We start from the raw sequence: 27,682 nt of genomic DNA on the forward strand, positions 1-27,682 counted from the left end.
TTTTCCCTCTATATATACTATCAGATCATCTGCAACTAGTGACAGTTTTAATTCTTCCTTTCCAATTTGGATGCCTTTTACTTATTTTTCTTGCATTATTGTGTATTACCAATACTATGTTGAATGAAAGTGGTAAGAGTGTGCATCCTTGTCTCTTTTTTTTTTAATGGGAGGGGGTGGGTAGGGGCAGTGACATTGCTCTTCAGTGTGTTATTTTTGTATGAAGTTTTTATTTCTTATATTACTATTTTAATAAGTTCAAGTTATTTTACAACTCCTGGAATGTGGGCATCCCTGCCTTTTTCCTAATCTTAGGAGGAAAGCTTTCAGCTTTTCACCATTGAGTATAATGTTAGCTGTGAATTTGTTATATCTGGTATTTATCACATTGATGTTCCTTCCCTCTATACCCACTTTTTTAAGCATTTTCATTGTGAATGAATGTTAAATTTTGTCAAATGCTTTTTGTGCATTTATTGAGATGATCAAATGATTTTTATCCTTCATTTTTGTTAATGTAGTACATCACGTTGATGGATTTGCAGATATTAAACAATCCTTGCATCCCTGGAATAATCCTACATGGTCATGGTGTATGATCCTTTTAATGTACTGTTAAATTCAGTTTGCTATTGTTTTATTAAGGACTTTTGCATCATGTTCACCCGATATACTAGTTTGTATATTTTATTGTGGTGTCTTAGCCTGGTTTTGGTTTTAGTGTGATTCTGGCTTTGTACAGTGAGTTTAGGAGTGTTCATGTCTCTTCAATTTTTTGGAATAGTTTGAGAAGGATTAACTCTTCTTTAAATATTTAATAGAATTCACCTGTGAAGCTGTCTGGTCCTGGACTTTTGTTTTTTGAGAGTGTTTTTATTACTGCTTCAATTTCATTACTAGTAATCAGTCTGTTCAGATTTTTTATTCCTGATTCAGTTTTGGAAGATCGTATGTTTCTAGGAATTTATCTGTTTCTTCTAAGTGTCCAATTTATTTGTGTATAATTTTCATAATAATCTCTTATGATCCTTTGTGTTTCTGTGGTATAATTTGTAACTTCTTTTCATTTCTGATTTTATATATTTGAGCCAACTATTTTTCTTGATAAATCTGGCTAAAGGCTTATCAATTTTATCTATCTTTTCAAAGAACCAACTCTTAGTTTCATCTATTTTTCCAATTATTTTTTAAGTCTCTATTTTATTCATTTACCCTCTGATCTTTATTATTTATTCTTTCTACTAACCTTGGGCTTTGTTTAGTCTTCTTTTTCTAATTCCTTTAGGTTTAAAATTAGATTGTTTATTTGAAATTTTTCTTATTTCTTGAGCTGGACCTATATCCTTATACTTTCCTCTTAGAACTGCTTTTGCTGTGTCTCATAGGTTTTGGAACATTTTGTTTTCATTTTCATTTGTCTGAAGGTATTTTTTTTATTTCTTTGCTGACCCATTGGTTGGTTAGTAGCATATGATTTACTCTCCAATGTTTGTGTTTTGTCTGGTTTTCTTCTTACATTTGATTTCTAGTTTCATACTATGGTGATCAGAAAAGATGTTTGATATTATTTCAGTCTTCTTAAATGTATTGAGACTTGTTTTGTGACTTAACATGTGATCTATCCTGGAGAATATTCCATGTACACTTAAGAAGAATGTGTACTCTGCTGTTTTGGGATGGAATGTTCTGATATGTATCTATTAAGCCCATCTGGTTTGATTTGTCATTTAATGCCAGTGTTTCCTTATGGTTTTTCTGTCTGGATGATCTATCCATTGATGTAAGTGGGGTGTTAAGGTCCCCCACTATTGTATTCCTGTCAATTTCTCCTTTTGTATTAGTTAATTTTTGCTTTGTATATTTACATGCCCTATTAGGTACCTATAATAATTTTTGGTTTATGGTACTATGCAGTTCATATATAACAACCTGTACATATAGCAGCCTCTTTTAAATTGGTGATCACTTAAGTTCAAAAGCATTTTTAAAAGCACTACATTTTTGCTCCCACTTCCCACATTTTATGTTCTTGACATCATATTTTACTTCATTTTATTTTGTGTATCCCTTAACTAGTTATTGTAGATACAGCTTATATTACTACTTTTGTCTTTAAACTTTCATACTAGCTCTGTAAGTGATTGATCTGCTACTTTTACTATTCTTTGCCCTTACTAGGGACATTATTTTTCTTTCATATATTTTCTTATTTCTGATTATGTCCTTTTCTTTTCCACTTAAAGCAGACTTAAAATGATATTTCTTGTAAAGCTTCATTAGTGGTGATGAACCCATTTACCTTTTGCTTGTCTGGGACACATTCTATCTCCCTTTCAGTTCTGACTGAAAACCTTGCCAGGTAAACCATCTTGGTTGTAAGGTTTTTCCTTTTAGCACTTTGAATGTGTCATGCCACTCTCTTCTGATTTACTATGTTTCTGATGAAAAATCAGCCAATAGTCTTATGAGAGTTCCCTTATACATAACTCAGTCTCCTCAGTCTTTAAGTTTTTACTTTTAATTATATAATGTATCTTGATGTTGATCTCTTTCAGTTCATCTTGTATGGGATTCCCTGTGCTTCCTGGACTTGTATATCTGTTTTCTTCCCCAGGTTAGGGAAGTTTTCCACTATTATTTTGCCAAATAAGCTTTCTGACCCTTAGTGTCCCTTCTTTTTCAAGGCCCCCTGTAATGCAATTGTTAGTACACTTGATGTTGTCCTAGAAGTCCCTGAGACTTATCGTCATTTTCTTCTAATTTTTTTTCTCTTCAGTTTGGATGATTTCTATTACCCTGTCTTCTAGATAATGGATCCATTCTTTTGTATCACCTAATCTGCTGTTGGTTTATTCACTTTTGTGTACTTTTCATTTCTATTATTCTTTCTTCAGCTCTGACTGATGCTGTCTTATATTTTCTAACTCCTTGTTGAAGTTCTCACTGTGTTTCCATTCTTCTCCCAAGTTCAGTGAGTGAGTAACTTTATAACCATTACTTTGAACTCTTTGCCAGGTAGATTGCTTATCACTGTTTCATTTAGTTCTTTTCCTGAGGTTTTGTCTAGTTCATTCGTTTGGAACATATTCCTCTGTCTCCTCATTTTGCCTAACTACCTGTGTTTATTTCTGTGTATTAGCTTAGCTATGTCTCCCGATTTTGAAGGAGTGGCCTTATGTAGGAGATGTCCTAGGAGCCCAGAAATGTTATCCTTTCTGCCCACCAGAGCCAGGTTCTCAAGGGATGTTCTTTGTGTGGACTGCATGTCCCTTTCTTTTGTGGCACAGCTGTGACTGCTGCAGCTCACTAGTGGACAAGTTATCATCCTGTCAGCTACAAGGCCCAGCTGAGGGGCAGGGTTTTGCTGGGCTCTTAGCAGAGCACACCCTCTGGCAGTAGCAGTCTAGACAGAGGACTCCAAAATGGCACCCACCAGTACCAGTTCAAGCAGTACCACCCACCAGCACAGCAGAACAAGGTAGCAGAAATAGCCACTGCCAGTGTCTCAGATCCTGGGGTCAGGCCCAGCTGCCTACTGTGTCTCCAGCAGGTGCTCTGAGATTAGTGAGTTGGTCTCCTTCGTCTATGGTCTATGCACTTTTAATCTGGCATTTTGCACTGGTTTCCAAGTTGAGTGAGACTATGCAAGCCCTTCAAGAGTCAGTTTCCCTTTCTATAATTATATAGCTTTTCTGTAGGTATTTTCTGTTGATTACCAAAGCCAGGTGTTTGGGGAGCTCATCTCACCCATGCAGAATCTAGGGGTTGTGGTGCCTGATAAGAAGCTTGAATCTTTTGTCCTCTGAGCAAACTTCTATACCTTTGAGATCCCTCATGACTATGGAACACTGTGCCTGAGGTGTGGATTTTTCCTTATCAACACTGTAGCTCTGCCTTTTCTAAGCCATCTCTGTCCCTGATATTGGAGTCTCTATTCATCCAGTTTCTAGGTCCCCTTCAGAGAGAATTATTCCATATGTAGTTGTAGATTTGTTGTGTCTCTGGGATTAGGTGAGCTCAGGATCTTCCTACAATGACATCTTGAACCCTTGACCAAATTTCAGTCTTATTATTAAATAATTGGTACCTGTGTTCCTTATAGTTTATAAGGAAGTATATGAAAGGTTAGTATAATATAAGTCTTTCTCTGTGATATAATAAAAGCCATTAGAAATAGACTTAATTTTTTTCAAGAGATATCACATTGCTTTGTTACATTAATCTTATGACTTTCAATGTGGTTATTTGTATCCCAACTTCAAAGAAATTGTCCATTTGTACCAAGATATATTTATATGAATGAGGTGTTTTGCATTATATAAATATAATTTCATGCTATAGCAATTCAAAAGTCAGCTCAAATTCTATCCTAAGTTTGTTTTGTATGAGATGTTTCTTGAGGTAAACTTAATTACCAATTGAAATTCTTTTGCATGCAAGGTTTTTGTTTCTGTAATATTAAAAATGTGCTCTAATTAATTATTGTGAAGGGATAAGAAAGCAGAGAATGTGGAGTTCATACCATGATACGTATGATTGACTAGGACACATGGGATAACCTTCTGAAAGTGTTCCTATTGCCAATGCTGTTAAAAAAACTGCCAGAAGTATGTTGTAAAAAATATGATAAGGCAAGATATCAGTGTTACTCTTCACATACGGTTCTAGTCTGTTAGGAACAAATATATATTCACCTTATATAGGAAAGATCCTAAAACCTTGGCGACTTTCTTTCTTTATTTATTTATTTATTTATTTATTTATTTATTTCACTTCATTTTCATCCCAATTGAAAGGTCAATCAGCTTTTCACATTACTGAGACTTAAGTTAAATCAAGTTGATTCTAGGAATCATCAGTTATGTTGTTTATGATTTTCCAAGTCTGAGTAGACTTACTATTTGTTACTGTGAGTTAGTATGAGTTCTCCAAATTCACATCTGTACACTAAGAATTATTTTGGAAACTAACTCTGCCAGATAAGGTAAAATACCTTCAAATAAATTACACCAGCATGGCTTTGATTTATTTGCATATAACTGTTTATTACTTGAACATACATAGGAAGCGGCATTCCTTCTTTACCTCCATTCTCAATGTGTAGTTTGCTTGTAATTTTTAAGTTAGTCTCCAGCTGCTCTTGCGTTAGGGTGGCATTGAGGCTGCACATTAAATTTACCACCTGCTTCTAATCTTCTAAGCTTTATCTCTACTGTAAGACTTAAAACTATTTTTATGTTAATTATTACTCCAAAAGTTAATTAAAGAGCTACAACTAAAAGAAAGAACCCAACTGACAAGAGAAAGTGTTTTTAAAGTGTCTAGAGTGGAGTCCTGTAAGAGAATTCAGGAATTCTTGTCTTCAAATCTAATTTTATAATTAAATTCCTCTAGGATTCAGTCTGTACACTTTCTTTAACTGTAAAATGCAAGGCAGTTCCTTTTCACAAAATTAATGAATTCTTTGCATGATAACTATTTGGTGATTTTATTTTATCAAAATTACTAGACCTCCAAAAACATCTTATTGCCCCTACCACTGGAGTGGAACTCAGACCTGGGAATTGTTATTCTTTACCTATGACATAAAAAAAAAAATTGTTACCTAAGCAAATGAATGAGTTGACAAAGTTGATAATTTTGAGATTTTCTGTTTTAATAAGTTTACTTATTTGTCCATAAATAAAATATGAATTGCATTTTGAAGCTGATTTATTTAGAGGTACAAAATTACTGCCTGTGTTTTTATAGAAGCAGAATAGTTTACCCCTACTAGTGTAATGCTTTGTATACAAAAAGAAGAGTATTATTTCTGGATAAATTTGATCAGAACACTTAAGTGGTTTTGCTTAATAGTCATAAATAATATAATAATTTTCAAGATGTAATATGCTTTTAAACTGTACAATCAATATGTTAATAACAAAAATCCTGAAATGCACAGTGCCCATTTTAAACTAACCCTCGAACTAAATAAAATTAAAGACTTGTCATCTGAATTAGTACTGAATCTTTAGACTTGAACTTGATATGTATTCATATATCACACTGACTTTTGTGACCCCAAAATCATTAACATTGAAAGCACTACCCAGTTACCAGCCAGAAGAACTGAAAGGCACCTTTCTGCTACTTAGGAACCCTATTTCCTCAAGAGTTTCCCATCCTTTGTCAGCTCTGCTTGGCTCATCTCTCTCCTTGGCAGTATTTTTGGCTCTTCAGTAGAATTTGAGTTGGGGCATACTGTTCTATCTTCAAAGAAACACATGGATGAGGGAAAGAAGAGAGAAACCTGTTTTTACAGGGACAACTTGGTTCTAGACTTCAAGATTAAAAAGAACTTGTTAGCTCTAACTTTTATAGACTTAGTGACTTTGTGGTTTGACCTCCAATGTGTTCCTAAACTTTAGTTTTTCCTCAAATGGCTTTAAAAGTAGATCTTCTAGTTTAAAATGATAATGATTACTTTCAAGTACTTTTCTTGTTCCTTTCTTGCCTGCTTCTGCCCTTTCTGAAGAAAAACATCTTTCCCATCCTTAGTCTACTCTTGGTTTTCAAAATACTTTGAAATACTTCTCTGAAAATCTGTATTTTTCTGAGAAATATTTTGGTTTACAAGAAAGAGTAATAGTGTTAAAGGCTATAATTTAGTAGCTAACATAATATTGACAAAGAAAATGCTTTTTCTTAGTAGGAAAATATCCTGTGGAGGATGGTAAGACTATAAATTGTGCCTTTTTTCATATATGTGCAGTCAGAATTATTTCCTAAATTTTTTTTAACTATTTTTACAGTCCCAGTGGGTCTTTGTTATCTTGCTTGGAGCAGGTTAAAACATACCTGCTTACTGACGGAACATGCAAGTGTGGCCTGGAATGTCCTCTTATTCTTCCCAAGGTAACCATTTCACAATAGATCTATCAGCCATTTATTTTTTTGGTACTCCATATATTTGCTTTTCTCATTTGACATTTCATTTTATATTACTTCTCCAATATATATGCATTTGAAAGCCTTTATCTAACTAGAGATCTTTTGCATTTGGAATGCTTAAAGATTGTAGAAAATAGTTCAAGTCCAAGAATCATTTTCAAAGGTTACAAACCTACATTCACATTAAATATTTTATCAAAACCTCCTTTGCACCTTTTTATTAAACCTATATCCATGCTCACTATTTAACAGTATAATATTTTCTTTCCCTACTGTCACTGTTCGCTCTGCAATGTTATTTTTAGCACTGGTGTTGATATAACTGCACAAATACTTCTAAAGTCACAAAGCTGAACCTCCCTAGCCATAAGTGAAACTGTTTTACTGTTTGCAAGGTAAAAAGTAAAATCATTGTAAATGGTAAAATGTTACTTACTGTAGAAACAAGTCATTGTTCTCTGAATATCTTAATTATAGTGCTAATTTTAGAACTGAAGATTAATAGACAACTTTTTCCTTTTTTGTGTGTCACCTCATTCCCCCAAAAAAGCATTTTGAAACAACTTGTAAGTATATACACAATCAATAAGATTTTGAAAAATAGAATAATAGATTTTTTAAATCAGTGAAAAGGTAATATTAATAAAATAAAGCCAAAGAAAAAGTAAGCATGTAGAAAGATCAGCTAGGGTTTTTCATTCTACTTCATCTGTTTTTGTACTGTTACAGCATCAAGAAGTATCTAAAATTGGGGACATTATCAAATATTATACTTTCCATATATTGATGGTGGCTCTATTAGAATCGAGATAATTTGCATTATTTTCCTTGCCACTAAAAGTCATGAGTTGGGCAGAAATATTTATTACATTATGAATAAAGTTGTTTTTCTTAAATTTAAAAACTTCAGAAGGTTTTATTCAGATATTTGAGATATTCAGCTTCAATCTATGCAAAAAAATTTTTTTCAACAAGGTAACTTTTTAACTAATGTTTCTACAGACATACTGTAAACAAAGGCTGTACTTTTTCCAGGTGTTTAACTTTGATCCTGGAGCTGCTGTGAAACAAAGAACTGCAGAAGATGTTAAGGCAGATGAAGATGTCACAAAGCTATGCATACATAAAAGAAAAATCATTGCAGTGGCTACACTTCATAAAAGCATGGAAGCCCCACATCCTTCTCTGGTGCTCACCAGTCCTGGAGGAGGAACAAGTATGTAATATACTGAAGGCTTTAGGAATTTTCCTCCCCCACTCCTCTCCTAGAGAAGGAGTCATTAGAAATCAATTTGCCAAGCATCTCTGAGTCCACTTTTCAAACATGCACAATGCTTTTAAAGTTATATATGTTTTATCATTTTATTACAAATAGCAAATTAATTCTGAAAAATTCCCATCTTCCAAAATTTCCTATCCAAACCATCTAGTTAAAGGAGCAGAGTAATTAATTAACACATACAAATGCTATACAAATACCTAGAGCTGAGCTAACAAAAGAGAAAGTGCTATTGGTTTTTAGGAAGCAAATGTAGCCTTTTTCCTAAGACAGGACTGGAATGTTTGGCATGAAGTCCTGAAATGCAAATAGCAATATTGTCAAGATCTAGCAGTGTTATTCTTTCAGGCATTTGAGAGCTATTTATTAAACACCGTGCCAAGAACTTTTTATACCTCCATCCAACACCTTAACACATGTGTGCATGCTTTTGTTTTTCAAAAATGTGAAAGCTGCAAAAAAAATTGCATGAATAGTTCATTGAGTACCCTGTACCCTTCACCTAGATTCACCAATTAGCATTTTGTTGCAGAAGTTGCAGATACTGTGAAAACTTACCTTAAATATTTCAACACACGTGGACATTCTCCTACATAAACCACAATCTAATTATCACATTCAGAAAATGAAATACTGATATAATATTATTATTTACTATGCAGTTTATTTTCAAACTTCTCCAATTGTCCTGATAATTTCTTACAGTTTTTTAAATTCCAGTCTTTTTAAAAATCTAGGGTGCCATCAAAGATTAGGCAACTACAATTAGTTGTTACATTTCTTTAATCTATGTCAATTCCCCAGTCTTTTTAAATCTTTCATGACATTGATGTTTTCAGAGTCCAGGCCAGTTTTATGGATGTTCCCCAGTTTGAATATGCTTGATTGCTTCCTCATACTTATTCTCAGGTTGAACACAGTTTGGTAGGAATACTACATAAGCGATGTTACGTACTCATTAGGAGGAGCATGATGTCAATTTCTTCCATATTGCTAACATTAAGTTTAACTGCTTGGGTCAAGCTATGTCCATCCGATTTCTCCAGTGTTACTCCAAAGGTACCTTTCCTTTTATGATTAATTTGTAACTTCTGTAATTATACTTTGAGACTGAGAAAATTCTTTTTTGTGAGGACTAGATTATGAACTCCTTCCAAAATATAATCCATTTAACACTTGAACAGTAATTCAAGATAAAATAGAGCTGAGCACCAAAGTGCTTGTTTATGAAAGATAACCAATACTTGTATCTATAATCTGTAGTGATCAGAGAAGGCTTTATGGTAAAACTCAGACTTGAGCCAATCTTGCAGAATGGTAGGATTTAGAAATACGAGGGAAATAAGAAAATTCTTATCCAAAGTGAGTATAACATAATTAAGGGATAATGTGGAAACTAAACTGACTTGAGTGGAAGATTAAACCTACGTAAGTAAACTGGGGCCAAATTATTGACAGCTTTAGATACAAAGAGAAGCAATTTTACATTGTACACATAATTAAAGATTCACACTTATTCATGTGAAGAGGGCAGGGAGTGACAAACTTTGCAGTTATTAGCAAGAGCTCCTCTCCAATATCCCTTTAACCTTTAAACTTCAGCAGGAATGATCAGAAAAAATTGCTTCATGAATGTAAGGAAAAAAATCTTTTAGGGAATTTTTCTTTTAATGAACTACATGTTTAAATGAAAAGATATTGCAACAAATTAAAGTAGTAAATTATTTAAAAGTTGCCATTATCCTGCCACCTAGCTGTAACTATGTTTTCATTTTTGTGTATTCCCTTGCACAAATGTTTGCACATGCTCATATCTACTGCCATTCTCACATCACATCATATCAGTTTCACCTCCTTCTATGGAGTGGGCCTTGATGCCTTTTTTATGCCCCTAGCAGAATCTTGATCTAGGTCCTTCGTCATACCCTATACATACAAGCTTCATTGTTGAAATGAGCAGTAAATATTTAACTAGTACAGGTAAAAAAGGTTTATCTTCATCCCCTTTCACAATGGTATGCTTTGTGGGATTAACTGCTGCTCTTTTACTAGCTTTCATCACTGCATTTATTTCAATTTCTAATTTTAAAGTACATTATAAGACTGAGATTTAGATAATTATAAGTGAAGAGGACATACAGTAGTTTTTACCTCTCTTTGTTTTACTTACATAAACATACATTTTGTTTCTGTTTATTCTTTTGAAAAGTCTACTTGAATATACATGAAAGCACTTGACAAGTGCATAGCATTTACATTTGCCAACTCTTATAAAACTGTTAGTTCCTAACTATAAGGTAACAATGTTTGTCTTTTTAATATTCCTGTTATTTTAAAGATGGTAATTATTTCTCCCCAGGTATGGAAGAAATACTCTCAAACACAGCTATTATCTAAATTCTGTTGAATGTAAAAATGACAATGTCTATACTTTTAATCATTCAACTGTAAATTGTTGTATAAATACCCAGGAAAAGACACAACTCACTGATTTTGTTACTAAAGAGGACACAGTCCATTCCAAAATAATGCTAGTGATACTAACACAGACAACTGTTTTCACTATATGCTAAGCACAGTACCCCAAATATTTTTCATATATTCTTTAATTACGAATTTTGAAAATCTCTCTCTAATAAGAAAATAAGTTCAATTGAATTTATCTGCTGCAGTTCTCTTCTATCACTGGTTCTCAACTTTTCATATATTATATCCAGAAATCATTCTATCTATCTCTACCATGCTAGAAACAGAAAACCCATGTTTCCCAAGAAAAATATATATGTTCATTGCATTCTTTTACTTCTTGAATGCACCCTGTCTAGAACTGTGTACCCCACCCAGATTGAGAACCACTGCCTTAGAAATTGCTATGCTATTATTTAACCTATATACTACCTTGTACATAGGAATATATTTATCTTAAATATACAATTATTCATTTAAGTAAATACATACATCTCTGATTGCAAATGAATCCAAATATACTCGCTAATATATTGTAAGCCTCAGAATTGGAATGGTCGATATATATAGTATGAGTGATACCACTCTCATGCCCTGCACCAGTAATGGACTCGTTGGCATTTTCCCATGGAGCCCAGCTAGAGCTTAGCATCCTTTTCAGTATAGCTCTAAGCAGCTGATGGGAACTGGCATATAAAATCAATTTTATTTGCCATCCCTGTTTTAGAAGCCACAACTTCATAAACATCCTTAGGGACTAAAAACCTTAAACCTAGAATTCTGACATGATAGAATGAAAATTGTATGCAATGAGCCAGCTTGTTTTTGTTGCCTGTATTCTGTCTGATCTCCAAAAGAACTGAAGGGATTCCAAAAAGCCAGGAAGGAAGAAGCAGTGCACTCTATTAAAAGAGAATACTCTATTGGAACCTAGTATTGAAGTTGGTACTGCACTCTGACCAGATTTTACATATTTTGCATAGGAATTCTATACTCATAAAAAAATTGCTATCTTTTACCTCAGCTGGTTGGCTAAGGCTAATTTTTACAATAATAACTGATTAAGGGCAAAGAAATTGCAGTGTTACAGTCTTGATGAAGCTGAGCATGAGTGCAGTATCACTGTGCTTACTGTTGCTATCACTCCCAATATAAAAGATTCTGAATGCCATTCACCTTAATTCACAAAAAATTAAAACTCTTTTACTCTCACGGTGAAAATATTTGGATAAGGAAGACTTGGAGTAGCTGTTCTGAGGAAGTGTCAGTAAGGTAATAGAAATATTGAGAGGGTAACAACTTTTCTGGTGAAAATGGCAATCCATTTAAATCACACAAGAAAATACTATGCCACACAGATTATAATTTTCTATTGTAGCTGTGCTCTTAAAGAATTCAAATCCAGCAAGATACAACATTGCCATTTCCAGCTGGTCAATCTTAATTTTGCATATTATGAATACTATTAGAATGGCTAACGTCATTCTGTACTGATTCAGATCCCCGTCATTTCTCACCAGATGAGAGGTAAACAAGCATAAGGAGCAGTTATTGAGAACCTTTGGTCAACTGAGGGAGAATAATGTGCATTTTTCAACCAATGTTTAATGTCGAGTACAGAACTTTATTTAATTGCGTAGAGTCACAGCTTCTATTTGCAAATTTCTATTTCTAGATGCCCTCCCTTCCTCATTTCCTCCTTTCCTTCCCCTCCCTCCCTCTATCCCAATACAAAAGAACTAAGACTAGTAACAGAAATTTTTTTTCTCTTTCACATCAGATGCAACTCCTATAGTACCTTCACGGGCAGCAACTCCAAGATCTGTAAGAAATAAGTCACATGAAGGAATTATAAATTCTGTGATTCCTGAATGTAAGAATCCTTTCAAGTTAATGATTGGATCATCAAATGCCATGGGAAGGCTCTATGTACAAGAACTGCCTGGAAGCCAGCAACAAGAACTCCACCCTGTCTACCCCCGGCAGAGATTGGGCAGCAGTGAACACGGACAGAAATCTCCGTTTCGTGGCGGCCACGGAGGCCTGCCCAGCCCGGCATCATCAGGTTCCCAGATATATGGAGATGGCTCGATCTCTCCAAGGACTGACCCACTTGGAAGCCCTGATGTCTTCACAAGAAATAATCCTGGTTTTCATGGAGCTCCCAATTCTAGTCCTATTCACCTGAATAGGACTCCTCTTTCTCCACCTTCAGTAATGCTACATGGTTCTCCTGTACAGTCATCCTGTGCAATGGCTGGAAGGACTAATATACCTCTCTCCCCAACCTTGACTACAAAGAGTCCAGTAATGAAAAAACCAATGTGTAATTTTTCAACTAATATGGAAATACCACGAGCAATGTTCCACCACAAACCACCCCAAGGCCCACCTCCCCCTCCTCCACCTTCTTGTGCTCTTCAGAAAAAGCCATTAACATCCGAGAAAGATCCACTTGGCATTCTTGACCCTATTCCTAGTAAACCAGTGAATCAGAACCCTGTTATCATTAATCCAACTAGTTTCCATTCAAATGTCCACTCTCAGGTACCTGTGATGAATGTAAGCATGCCTCCTGCTGTTGTTCCTTTGCCAAGTAATCTCCCTTTGCCAACTGTAAAACCTGGTCACATGAATCATGGGAGTCATGTACAAAGAGTTCAGCATTCAGCTTCAACCTCCCTGTCCCCTTCTCCAGTGACATCCCCAGTGCACATGTTGGGGGCTGGAATTGGAAGGATTGAAGCATCACCCCAAAGATCACGCTCATCTTCCACATCATCAGATCACGGAAATTTCATGATGCCACCTCTAGGACCCCAGGCTACTTGTAGTGGTATTAAGGTTCCACCCAGGTCACCAAGGTCAACAATAGGGTCCCCAAGGCCATCAATGCCATCAAGCCCTTCTACTAAGTCCGATGGACATCATCAATACAAGGATATCCCTAACACATTAATTGCTGGAATGAGTAATGTACTAAGTACCCCAAGCAGTGCAGCTTTTCCTACTGCAACTGCCGGAAGTGGTCCTGTAAAGAGTCAGCCTGGTTTGCTGGGAATGCCTTTAAATCAGATCTTGAACCAGCACAATGCTGCCTCCTTTCCAGCAAGTAGTTTACTCTCAGCAGCAGCCAAAGCACAGCTAGCAAATCAAAACAAACTTGCTGGTAACAACTGTAGCGGCAGTAGCAGTTCCGGAGCTGTTGCTGGCAGTGGCAACACTGAAGGACATAGCACTTTAAACACCATGTTCCCGCCTGCTGCCAACATGCTTCTCCCACCAGGGGAAGGGCAGAGTGGTCGCGCGGCACTCAGAGATAAGCTGATGTCTCAGCAAAAAGACTCATTGCGGAAGAGAAAACAGCCACCTACCACAGTGTTGAGCTTGCTCAGACAGTCTCAAATGGATAGCTCTGCCGTTCCTAAGCCTGGACCCGACCTGCTGAGGAAGCAGGGTCAGGGTCCATTTCCCATCAGTTCAATGTCTCAGTTACTACAGTCTATGAGTTGTCAAAGCTCTCACTTGAGTAGCAATAGTACCCCGGGTTGTGGGGGCTCAAATACTGCTTTGCCTTGCTCTGCTAACCAGCTGCATTTTACCGATCCCAGTGTGAGCTCCAGTGTGCTTCAGAATTCACTGACACAGAACATACCGTTGAGAGGGGAAGCCGTGCACTGCCACAATGCAAACACTAACTTTGTTCACAGTAACAGTCCAGTCCCCAACCACCATCTTGCGGGTTTAATAAACCAGATTCAGGCTAGCGGGAACTGTGGGATGCTCAGTCAGTCGGGCGTGGCTTTAGGAAACTCATTACATCCCAATCCACCTCAGTCAAGAATCTCAACGTCCTCCACACCAGGGATACCAAACAGCATTGTTAGCAGCTATAATCAAACAAGTTCTGAAGCAGGTATGGTTTTATTAGAAAAAAGTACCCAAAGGTACTAAACTTTTCTATGTTTTTTATAATTTGTACCAAAATATTTATTATGATAAGAAATGATCCTTTCCCCATTGTGAAATTCTCATCATTTCTTTAGTATTTATGATTTTATTTACAGAATGCTAGGGATTTGTCTACTAGAAAAAATAGCTAAGGGGAGTCCATGTGTTTCCGTTATTTGTTGTCAATCTGTGTCATTTTGAATTTTGTTCGACTTTGATTTGGTTATCTCACCATCAGACTCAAAACTACAAAAGAAGCCATAGAAGGCAGGGTTTCCTGGTTCATGAAACATGTGCTTAGCCTATGCCAATATAAGTCGTTTCCCCTAGCTTTTGTTTGTGTTCAGGTAAATGAAGCTCATCTTGAAAAAACAAAAAAGCAAAAATAAATGGATTTTTTTGTTCTTGCTGCTGATCAGAAATAGGCAAATGGATAGGAAAAGGTCTCTAGAAGTTTGTATGAAGTAGAAAGCTATCTTCTAATGTGTTTTCTTATCCTAGTTTGCTATCCTTTCTTACTATTTGTTTGAGAAAATTCAGAAGTGGATATTGGCTACTTCCTTTTTAAGAAAAGGTAATAATTTAAGTTTTCTAATAAAAAAAGGCTTGAAAACCTGATTTCCAGAATTTTTTATCTTGAAATTGTTTTACAATTTTCTTATAGAATTAAAACATTATTTTTAGCATTGACATTAAGGTTTTGAACCCAAATTTATTGTGTCTCTTCATCCACTATCAATGAAGGGGACAAATTTATTTAAAAGTGGACACATTAGAAAGAACTGTATTTTGTGCAATAGAGTTCTCAGAAATTGTTATAAAGAAATGTTAGAAAGCACTAAAGAGGTAAATCCACTGAAACATCAGAGAACTTGACCTTGAAAATTTTAGAAAGAATATGTAAAATGCAACACTAATCATTTGAGAGATTTGTGGGAAATGTCAGGGAGGAGATAAAAGATGATTGCAAAGACAATATTATTCAGATATGAAAACAGCAGACTTTAAAAACCAGGTTGCTACTGGAAATGAGAAAACTGCTAAAGCTTTTAAAATAAGCTATCATGTAGATATGTATCGACTATATTATAACACCATGCTGGGAAAACATTATAACCTACATGTCTTTGTTGCTGTTGTAAAATCAAGTGTTCTCTTTCCTGGGGGAGAACTTACACCTTCCATCCTTCACAATTTGTGTTATGTTTTATGTTTTGATGTCAGTATTTAATGAAGAACTGTTCATTGGCCTTTTGTGTTAAAAAGAATATAAGGTGGAAAAGATAATTGAGATGATTAGTGCCTTCTGAATATTCTTAGTCTAAGGAATCTCATGAAACTATTTTTTATGTGTTTAACAGGATACTTATTTCAAAGGCTTCCAACTTTTCATCAATTCATGTTCCTTTTTAGATAATTCCACACAAGTGAAAATTAATCTTATGCACTTAGCAGATTTAAGTTACATCAAGTCAATAACTATTTAAAAATGTACCATATTTATTAAGCATACCTTCAATCATTTAGATGAGACATTGTTGGTCTCACTGTATTATATCTTAAATTTTGATACCCCTTACCTCAGCTACTTTGTTTCAGGTCTAAGTTCATATTACAAAGTGTATATATTTTATTAATGATGTATTTTGATTCATCTATAATGAAAAAGACCAACATATATTTATATTCTTGTCTCTTCTGATTGTCAAGGTTAGACTTATTTTATATAGTGTTGGACGTGTATTTTTTGTTCCATGCATCGCTGTAAAATATTGAATCTGGATTGGCAGTGCTGGGAGTGTCAAAACACACAGGTTGAAAATTTATTAGTGTAAGAAAAATATTAGCATACAAATAGCTAAAAGGGACAAGAATAAATGTCTAGTACTGATGTGGATATGGCCAATCATGTGTAAGCTAACTGAAAACATATTTGATAGAAATCTAGGTCAGTAAGAATTTTTAAAATACTGAACCTAATAAAATTAAATAGTAATTAATGTACATAGATCTCTTGTGCAGCTGGTTTGAAAATGGGTAGATTCCTAATTGATGTAACTCTTTTGATAAGCTAAATATTGAAGAGGTCACTTATGCCATGTTTCTTTTACAAACACAGTGAACTGTGTCAACTGAATGTACTGTTCTTATAATTGCTTAGTCTAAATATTTATTTATGGTGGTATTTATGCATCCATCAAATAAGCACCAAGGCTGGGCATTCAGAGTAAGACAGCAGATGACAGTCACAGCTGTCCATGTAAACTTTGCTAGGTATTCCTAGCATACCAGAAAGACATTAGAAGGAAAACACATTTTACTCATAAAATGTTGCTTATAGCTATCACTGATTACCTATTACATGCCAAGTGATTTACCTGTATTATTCCTAACTTGTGCAGTTTTCCAAAGAATTGGGCATTATTGTCCACATCTTACAGTTAACTAAATTAGGCTCAGAGAACTTGGATATCTATCCGAGATCAGGTATAACTGAGGTAGGATTTGAACTCAGGTTCATCTGATTCCAAAATCCATTTTCTTCCCAGCTGCCTAAGTGGTCAAAAGCTTTCACTTTCAAAGTCTTTAAAAATATCCTGCAGACACTGAATTAAAGCATATTGTTTCATGTTAGAAGCCACATTTATTAACTTTTGATGGACTTTTAGAAAAATTCAGTTATTTTTGTCTTCTCTCTTTGGATTCTGATACCATAGTATACAGTGACTAGGGTGTTTGTGCCAACACAGATGACATGTCCGGAAAACTAAGAGAACTAACTGTCCTGCATTGTGAATCACGTTTAGTGACCTTTATTTTAATGAATTTCTATCACCTCACTTAATCAGATAAGAATGGGTTTCCTAGTGGGTGACATGTCAACAGACTTTGTCAGGAAGTGATTTAGCAGATGCTAGTCCTGCCATTCCAAACATGATAGCAGAGTGAGGGTGAAAGAGACCCACAGGTAACATGATGGTCCCACTCTGTGGTTATGGAGCCTGGACGGAACTCAAGTGACGTGCTCAATCCAGTGCCTTTTTTCTACTCTCCTAAGCAGCAGCTCGAAAATGTTACATTAAGACCTCATTTAAGACAAGAAGTCACTTGCTCTGAAAATGCTTCACTCAATTGGTAATGTATTCTCAAAAACTTATTTTAAAGAATTTTCTGTCATAAACAACCCAGATATTGACTTTTTAGGCTTGAAAGTGAAGTCCATGGGACACCTTTAAAATGTATTACAACTCAAATACGGAATTTGGAGGCAAAGGTAGTAAAAAAAAAATTAGATAAAGGATATGAAATGCTTTCAAAATATTTCTAAAACTTAAGAATACACAAGGCTTTATTAATTCTATTTAGTGTTTTGAAATGGCCTTTCCATTAAAGCTCTCTAAATACTTTGCCTTTTAAAGTTTACAGATTCCTATTAGCGTTTTGGATATCGATTACAAGTAAGGTTTAATAGTTCCATGTAACAGGTTTAGAAAATGACCACTAGAATACTTTATGACATTCTTCAAGTTGTAAAGTAAAGTTCTGGTGGACTTAGCAACCAAACCCCAACCCCAAAGTTCCTTATTCTCAGTCCAAGTACTCAAACTGCTGGATACACATGTTGGATACAACTGGATACAACTGCTTGGAAACCCATCAGTTGTATACAGTTAAAGCAGCTTTCAGTATATGGAGACAGACAAGTTTTAGCATTTAAGTGCTTCTAGGATGTGTCTGTGGTGTTTTGGTTTAGGGAGAAATCCAACACTGAGTACCCTTGACTGGCTTAATTCCTCAGACACGTGCCTCCTGGGGCTTCTGACTGCTTCCATCCATATGCTGTCCATATCGCAGAAACATACATGCCAGAATCCCAGGCCTCTCCAGGGACTTAGCTCTGCCAGCGTCTACTAACCTGGGCCTCTGCACAGGACCTGGCTCTGTCAGTGTTCACATGGCAACTCATCCCTTTCAGGGCCCCATAGTTTTTCACCATTTTCAAAGAAGCAAAAATATTTAGACTACTCTGTTAGCCAGCTTATCTTCCCTTCCTCCAATATGATAAAGTCATTAAATAGAACTTTTTCCTCTTTAAAATGCTTTTTATATTCTCTTGTTTTTTCCTAATAAAACATTTAATGAGCTCTTCTAAACACATGAAAATATAATCCTCAAAAAGGGCAGAGTATGAATTTGTTCCAGTAAACCTATGAATAAACATATGTTCATGGACATTTATATATATATATATATAGACATTTATATATATATATATATATTTATAAAATATATATATATTTTTTAACTCTGGAAAAGAAAGTGTTTTCTTTCAGCACAAATACATTTGATTGAAACTCAATACAGCCATTGATATGGTAGGTATTAAAAAAATGAAATAGAGACCACAAATAACACTTTGGATAAAAGGTTGCAAAGTAATGAACTTGGTTTTTTGTTCTGTATATTTACCTATTCTTAAAATGTGCCAGTAAAGAAAACAAACAGAAATTGTCATTCCCTGCATTTGAAGTTACAGCTACCAAAGGATTACAGGATGGAAATGCTGAAGGGTGGATTGTAGCCAGCCCTCTCTGGGTATGGGAAGTTTGTGTAGGAAAACCTTCTAGTCTTATATAGACTATGCAGAGAGAAGAATGGCAGAGGAATAGTTGCTATTAAAAATGTTTCCACCCCAACTTTTAAATGCCTAGATTTTATCCCTCGTGTAATATACAAGTCTGGTAGGATTAAAATTGCCCTCTGCTCTTCTTTTCTAGCCAAATACCAAAATTATATTAGAGTCTTGATTATGTGATAAAATCTGTATCTATTCTTCTAGTTAAATTTTTGCAAAATGAGCCATTTCTTCTTTGCTGTAAGATATTTTACAACAATGTCTTTCTGTTTAAGAAGGTTTCCTTATATCAGGGTTACACCACTTGTGTTGTATACATATTCCAGGTTTAATGTTTCCTTGTGTACAAAGGAGTTAAAATATGTTTGACTTTGGACCTTGAGTCTGTGTAATCAAAGATGATAACAGAATTCAGAGTGGTATAATATGTTTGCAGATTCAATGATCTATTTTGTACTTTTCAAGAAATAAATTGTCCCAGTGTGCAAATTGGGAGAATTTTATTCCATTGCAATACACTAAGCTCAATTTTAAAGCCCCTAGAAGTCCTTCAGTTCTCTAGGAGATGCCTAAGCTATTATTTACTAAAATCAAGTGGTCTGAAAACATTGAAGCAGCTTCTAAAAGTACCCAAATCCTAGGACATAATGTTAACTCTACAAAAACTTGACTCATTAAAAATACTGATAAAAATATTCCTATAGTGTCATTAAAATATATTTCATTTCCGCAAGCATGTGGCACTAAATCAAATCAAAAAGTTCTTACGTTCTAGGAATATAAATCAAACATTAACTCCAATGAAGCAAAGACTAGACTAAAAAGTATTTCCTAAGAATTATACTTTCTTGCAAATTCAGAGTAGCAGCTCACCTTTTTACAGATTAAAAAATGGAACTGGACAGCAGGCATCTGAAGGAGTTGCTGAGATTCTCCTGGGTTAGGAGCTAGTCCAGGGAAGTTTAGACTATCTATCTGAGACCCCTGGATCCAGGTATAAGAGAAAGTATTTATCACAGATACCCTGAAGCAGGGCTCCTGGGCTGCACATATCCACAGGGACACCTCTCACACTACAGTCTGATAAATATGCTTCCTGGAACACAACTCCATAGACCATTCCCTACAGGGCTGAGCAGCTCAGAGGCCTGACCCTGAAGCAATATTTTTCAAACTTCTTTTCTTACTACTTCCCACAGTGAGAAATTAACTTCCATTACAGTCTACTAGAGATATGTTTAATGTATAACAAATTAAAGTTTCCTGAAAAAAACACTTATTACACGTGATACACTCTGATATTTTCAGTCCCATTCTGTGCCATCCTATCTTCTATTTCTTTTTTTATGACAATCATAGCCCACTAAAATGATTTTATCACCTGCTAACAGGACATGACCCAGTACTTCTATATATGTATATATGTTAACAGAAACAGTTTCCACAAAATAATATCCTAGCTATGCAATGTCTACTTTTTTTTCTATTTCATTCATCAAAATATACTGATTAAGGCATATTTGTAGGGGAATTTGTAGCCCTAAATAGGTCTAAACCAGTGTCTTAGAATATTCATGAAGTAATTAATTCAACAAATATTTATTGAGTTCCTAGTATGTGCTAAGCACTATTTTAGCACTGCAGACAAAATAGTATACAATGGAAGGATACAAAGTCAACTTTATTAATAATCCAGAAACTCAGCTTGCTCTGCTTAGTAAAGAAAATAAGGAAACAAAACTTCCAATTAGAATATCGATGAAGCACTTTAACTGTTACTCTCTAGCATATTCAGAGAACAGAAATCCCACCAAGCAGGAGATTTAACCTCTTTTCTCAATAAAAAGCATTTGTAAAAAAAAGCAAACAAAAACCTTTGTTACTTGAGTAAACAATGAAAATTCACAAGTATTTTTAAAATCTATTCCAATGGTTTTCAGAGTTATTCTGTGTGTTAGGAAAGGAAACAAATGATCAGTAGCCTAAAAGAAAGTCATATCTTTTTTTTTATTGCATTACCACCACAAGACTGACTTCACAGATAGTCATAACTACTCAAACATCATATTCCAAGATTCAAGCTGTATCCCTTCCGCTGTTGTTTCCTCCTACCCAGCAGGTTGGCCCTGTTAAGAGCGAAAAGCATCTCCTCAAATACTGCCATGATCCCTTCTTGCTCTTTTCCTTCTAACGGCTATGGTTTCTGGTTCCCTCCCTCCCTTCCTTGTGGAGAGCAAGTAGCCACTAGGCCCTAGGTCTTCCTTTCTACTTCTGGAATAAAAATACTAGGAATTTGCATCACAATTCAAAGCACAAAGACAGAGATCAGTATATTTTTGTAAATACATATTACCTTGACTTTACTAAGGCTTGGGAGTTAATGTCTTGTTGGAAAATCTAGACTTCTCATTAAAGTTATATTTCAATTTATTTTTTAATCAATCCTTTAAGATAGGAGAAAAAATTTTACTATTTCCATGGGATTGAAAGTGAATTATATTTATTAGACTCACTAGGGCATGACATTTTTCTCTTGTCTCTAGAAGCATTAATTTTTATCGAGAGTTACCATTGACCTTGTTTGCAATCAAAGTTCAGTTGCCAAAGCAGACCATAAAGATCGAATGATGAAGGAGTACCTTCTCTATGACTCGCTTCTTAGTTTCTTGAATTTTATGGGTAAAAATCAGTATTTGGGCATATCTATTCAGAAAAAGTTCTCTAGCATAAAGTAGTGTTTGTTGAGAATTGGAGATAAAGATGAAGCTGGTGTAATGACACTTTAAAAACACCGTATTGCTCCATTTGGTATGAGCTGTATGCCCTCTCGTACACATATAAAGGCATGTACACAATATTATTAATACCTAAGAGCCCATCATAGAAGAGTTAAGCATAATATGAACAATGATTTTTCTCAAAGAATATTGGTGACAAAGAAGATAAATAAATCTAAAGAGATAGATTTGTTTTGAAAGCAGTTTTTTTTAAGGCAGTTAAAATATCTGAAGAATGAAATTAGTAATAGGAAAAATCCTTTACAAAATTTACTGATGCTATTTCTGTATACATACACATACACACACACATCATAAATCACTTGTTTGTATGAGGAATCTGTTTATATCTGGAAATTCTTCCCCACTGGACAAGCTACCACAGTCCTTTGCTCATACTAGACTATCTCAGTCTCTAGGTATCTAGACATGTGATTGTATGCAAGGAAAGTTTATTTGGGTGGCTTTCCACTCTTCTCTCCTACTTCTTCAAAGGCAACAGAAACCATGAGACAAAGAAATGCCAGTTCATGGTGCTGCTGGCCAGTGTGAAATAATCATTTTTTCAATTAAATGACTTCTCCAACTTAACTAACTTGTTCCAGGCTCCCAGTTGCCTTTTGGCTATTTAACTGCTTAATGTTTAGTGAATAGTTTGCTTTTTTTTAAAAAACTTATCAACTGTCCCTTTAATTAGATTAAGCACAAAACACCTTAGCTTTTTAAAAATTCAGCTTTAAGAAAACATTATTCCCCACATGCTTCAACAGACCATAAGGTTTTTATGCAGTACTATGAAGTAGGTTTAACGGAGTGCCTATTCAAGATTAAGTGGTTCAGAAATAAGCAATCTCTAATTTCCCTCTAGCTACAAAATTCAGGGTCCACTTAGAATTCCCTCAAACATTAATGAGTGATTTTAAGAACTCAAGAGTACTTTGGAATAGACCTCTTCCTTGGTAAGATGATTTTAACTTCCTGAAACACCTGGGAGCCTTCTAAAATAATGGCCTCTTCCATCCATGTCCTTTATACACACACCATCAAATGATCTCATTTCTAGAAGTTGAGTGCAAGTTTTATGATCTTAATAGATTCATTCAACTAACATTTTTTGACTGCCAACCATGTTTAAAGACTGTGTTAGGTCTTGGAAATAAGAAGTGATCTTTGCCTTTAATAGTTTAGAAAGATGATTTCAAATTTCTTCCCTGCTTGTCTAAGGCAACAGGTTAACCATGGGTGGGAGAGCTGGAGTGTGTGGAAAGCAACATACAATATTTTCAGTCATATTTCTTTGTTTTGAGTATACACAGGACTCTATTACCCTCCATGCATTTTATTATCTCCTTGTCTTTTTTATTTTTAATTACTCTGCTAATACTTCTGTCTCCTTTTACACTCTCAAATCCTAGGCCAAATGTTAATACTTTGCATAGTTTTCCCTGACACCTTCAGTTTTACAATTGTCTCTTTGCTGTATACCTTATAGCTCTTAGCATATTGCATTAGAGCTATACTAGCTATATGAAAAGAGCTATTAAACTTCCTGATTCATAATAAACTCTCAATAAATGGACATTTGAGAGAGAAATAGGAGAGACAGGGAAATTTGTGAGTTAATCATTTTGCCTAAACTCAGGTCCTGCAGGTAAGGATAATTGTGTTTGTTGTTTTGTATCACTGTTTCTATCCTTGTGTTCAGCAGAATACACCTATTTGTTGTTGAAAATTAGAGAAGATAAATTAGGCCATCATCTACCTATTACCCTTAAGAGGCTTGTGCTATTCACCACCTTCTTGTTTGTAATGCAAAAATACACCTGGAGTAACTATGGTTTCTTTATTGTCATTACTGAAGAATATTTAGATGGAGAACTTTTGAATCCTACTTCAGGAATCCTAAATATAGATTACCCTCTCTTATAAATAAAGATAGGAAATAATAACCTTTAAGGAAATCCTTCATCTACAAAGCCTTGCCATATATACATGCTAGAGTATTTTGAAAATGTGTTCTGATGGTTGTTAGAGGAATAGTAATCTGGACATTTAAATATGTCATTATTATTTAGAAGATAGGAAAAAAGACTGCAGATAGAGACTGCCAGGGAATAAGAGTTTTTATTAGCTTGTTTAAAAAGATGGTTTCTAAATACAAATAAAGCACAGCATATATTTACAGAACTAGCAGCAAGACTTAAGAAACAATGAAATGTTTATGATAAGGATGATTTTATTACAAATCTGAATTAGTATTTAAAGAATTGTGTACCATATATCTACTTCAGCATTGATGTGTTCTTACCTTGCTCTTTGTGAACATAGTAATTACTTCATGATAATCTTTTATAAATGTTTATACTTCTCAGGTTTTTTTAATCTCATTCTTTAAATGAAACACCAAGAGCTTTAAAAATAAATAAAAACAGACCTGAGAGCTCATAAAAATTGCAAAGGTGTGCTAGAGAGATATTTTGTAAAGTGTGTTGGATATGGTGATTTATACTTACTAGTATTACCACATCACCATTACTAACTACTAATGTCAATAATAAGGAAAACAATGATAACTCCTTTTATTTGTATAGACACTTACACATTATATATAAGCCTTTCACTTACCTATTTTTGATTCTCACAACAATCATGCCAATGATGTTCCTTAGGAAAAATTCAAATGCAGGAAACTATCATATGCAGAAAGATGTTCATCCTGTTTAATATATATAATGATGTAATATATAAATGAAAGTATCATATGCAGAAAGATTCTCATCCCTGTTCATCATATATAATGATGAAAAAATCAAAATATAAATGCCAGCCTTTATCAGAATGATTTGATATAGTCAATCCATATGCTACACGGTTAAAAATATTAATACAAAGTCTATATATCACAAAGAAAAATTTCTTTGTCATTCTGTTAAGAGAAAACAAGAAAAATGTAAAGTTATATATGTACTACTATTACAACCATAGAAATATTTCTATAAATTTGGACACGTCCTCAATGGCAACCACGGTCAAATGTAGAGGTTCATAATGATGCACATAGCATAGCACTAAAGTGTTTGAGTTATTTTAGATTCTCAGTAACATTGGCATTGTTCATTATACTATATACATGTTTAATATAAAATTAAATGCATATGTGTGTAATATTTGCTAAATGCATGTATCACATGATAGTGCATCTCTTTAGAAGAGAATTTTTTATGAAAAATTATTGTAGGTTCATTTTCAGCAAAATATGATTCTCACCCCACCTCTTGTGCATTTGGATCACCAGTGGTACTCTGCCCAGGCTCAACCCTAAGAGATGAGTTTTCAAATTGGCCTGGGATAGGGCTCATGCATTGTCTTTTGTTTTTTGTGTGTATTTCAAGTTCTCTAGGTAATTCTGTGCAGCTTTGGAGTACAACTAAAATAAATTATAACAAAAACTGGAATGTTATATTTTTAAGTATTAAATTCCTTGAATTTTCACTCTTTCATAAGACTTTCAGGATTAAGAATGCTGTTTGGGTGAAGACTGGTCTGTTTTCAGGAATCATGAAGACAAAGTATCTTTATGCTCTCAGAGTGATTAAATAAACAAAATTAAATAGTAATGATAAAATAGAGTGTTCATGAGAAATGAGCACTGCCATATACTGTTTATAGAAATGTAAAGTGAATGTATATTGATCAGCTTCACTGGAGAGCAGTTTGACAATGATGCAAAGATTTTAAAATATGTAAACCTTTTCTCCCTGGAATTTCACTTTTAAGAATTTATCCTTAGAAAATAATTGAACATATTGACAAAAATGAGTTAATAAGAATGTTTATCATAGTGTTGCTTACAGTAGTAAAAGACTGTAAATTATCAAAATATTAACAACTATGGATTGATTAAATTATGGCATATCTATGCATGATACTACTAAAATGGCCCTGCAGTTAATACGAGTGAATGGAAAGATATGCACAATATATCAGTAAATGAAAAAAGTTACAAACATCATAATTCCATTTTTGTTAAAATATGTAATGTGTATGTGTATACATATACATATGTATGTCTGCATATCTATGTACATACAAATGGGAAAAGCCCAGGAAACTATATACTAAAATATTAGTAGTTATCTCCATAGGTACTTTTTATTTTCCATTTTATACTCTCATGCATATTCTAGTTGTTTTTTTTTTCACTAAAAGCAAGTACTAGTATTATAAATAAATAGCAAAAACTTTTTTGAAAAAGAAATATATTTTGAAAAATGAAGACTTGTTACTTTTCTGTACCCCACTGAATCAACTACAAACACAAATTTCCCGCAGCTTCACCTTGTCTGGCTGTGACAAACAAGCAATTTGGTAATTAGAAATAGCTACTTCTTAATATACCAAACTTCTTCAAGGTATTTATGTTCAAAGTAGGTGAGGAAGTATAAGATTCTACTTAGGTTTCATTAAGAGATGTCAAATCATCTCTGATGCCAATCTGATTAAAATTGGCAAAGGTAACATGAGTGAGTTAATTGAAATCTAAGTGTTTTTATGGCGTTGTCTTCCTTAACGTCTGTAACTAATCGGGGGTTTTGTTCCTTCATTTCAGGCGGCTCAGGACCATCATCTTCCATAGCCATAGCTGGCACCACCCACCCTGCCATCACAAAGACAACCTCTGTTCTTCAGGACGGCGTCATCGTCACCACCGCAGCTGGAAACCCATTGCAGAGTCAGCTGCCCTTTGGGAGTGATTTTCCTTTTGTTGGCCAGGAGCACGCACTTCATTTTCTATCCAACAGCACTTCAAACAACCATCTTCCACACCCCTTGAACCCCAGCCTCCTCAGTTCTCTACCTATCTCTTTGCCAGTGAATCAACAGCATCTCCTAAACCAGAATCTATTAAATATCCTCCAGCCTTCAGCAGGAGAAGGCAAGTCTGAGATCAACCTCCACTCTTTAGGTTTTCTCAACCCGAATGTAAACGCTGCTTTAGCTTTCCTCTCCGGTGACCTGGATGGGCAGGCATTGCAGCCTGTTCACGTCCAGCTCTTGGCAGCCCTGCTTCAGAACCGCGCCCAAGCAGCTGCCATGCTTCCCCCGCCATCTTTCAGTCTGACCATCTCAGATCTTTTGCAACAGCAAAATGCCCCTTTACCCTCCTTAACACAGATGACAGCCCCACCCGACCACTTGCCAAGCAATCAGTCAGAGAACAGCCGAGCTGAGACCCTTTTAACCAGCCCCCTGGGGAACCCTTTACCAGGCTTTGCAGGCAGTGACGCTTTTAGCCCCCTGTTCCTCCCAGCTGTCACTGGGGCCTCAGGATTAATGGCCTTGAATCCCCAGCTGTTGGGAGGTGTCCTGAACTCGGCATCGGCCAACGCAGCTAATCATCCAGAGGTTTCCATAGCAACCTCCTCCCAGGCAACCACTACCACAACCACTACATCATCAGCAGTGGCAGCACTGACTGTCTCAACACTTGGTGGGACAGCAGTGGTGTCAATGGCAGAAACATTGCTGAATGTATCTAATAATGCTGGGAACACACCTGGTCCAGCTAAACTCAACAGTAACTCTGTGGTGCCACAGCTACTTAACCCTCTACTGGGGACAGGTCTGCTTGGTAAGTTA

At 35.1% G+C, this 27,682-nt stretch overlaps 1 protein-coding gene and 1 long non-coding RNA gene across 14 annotated transcripts in view; one reads left to right on the forward strand and one right to left on the reverse strand.

Annotated features, from left to right (window-relative positions):
- LOC140850485 (uncharacterized) overlaps positions 1-27,425 on the reverse strand; it is a 45,186-nt gene extending 17,761 nt beyond the window's left edge. The window contains exons 1-2 of the long non-coding RNA XR_012133389.1: positions 27,309-27,425; positions 24,668-24,758 (exon numbers count right to left, since the gene is read on the reverse strand). This is a non-coding gene — a long non-coding RNA (uncharacterized lncRNA). The remainder of the gene's footprint in view (positions 1-24,667; positions 24,759-27,308) is intronic.
- Positions 1-27,682, forward strand: part of MBD5 (methyl-CpG binding domain protein 5) — a 437,517-nt gene that overhangs the window by 382,290 nt on the left and 27,545 nt on the right. For 12 of the 13 annotated variants that reach the window (XM_073241407.1, XM_073241408.1, XM_073241402.1 and 9 more), the window contains 4 exons: positions 6,795-6,897; positions 7,969-8,149; positions 12,459-14,594; positions 26,652-27,674. In XM_073241407.1, the coding sequence (XP_073097508.1) occupies positions 6,795-6,897; positions 7,969-8,149; positions 12,459-14,594; positions 26,652-27,674 (3,443 nt within the window). The remainder of the gene's footprint in view (positions 1-6,794; positions 6,898-7,968; positions 8,150-12,458; positions 14,595-26,651; positions 27,675-27,682) is intronic. The other variant, XM_037020732.2, reaches the window with a different exon arrangement.

Source organism: Manis javanica, chromosome 7 (assembly GCF_040802235.1).
Source record: "Manis javanica isolate MJ-LG chromosome 7, MJ_LKY, whole genome shotgun sequence".
NCBI classification, from domain to species: domain Eukaryota; kingdom Metazoa; phylum Chordata; class Mammalia; order Pholidota; family Manidae; genus Manis; species Manis javanica.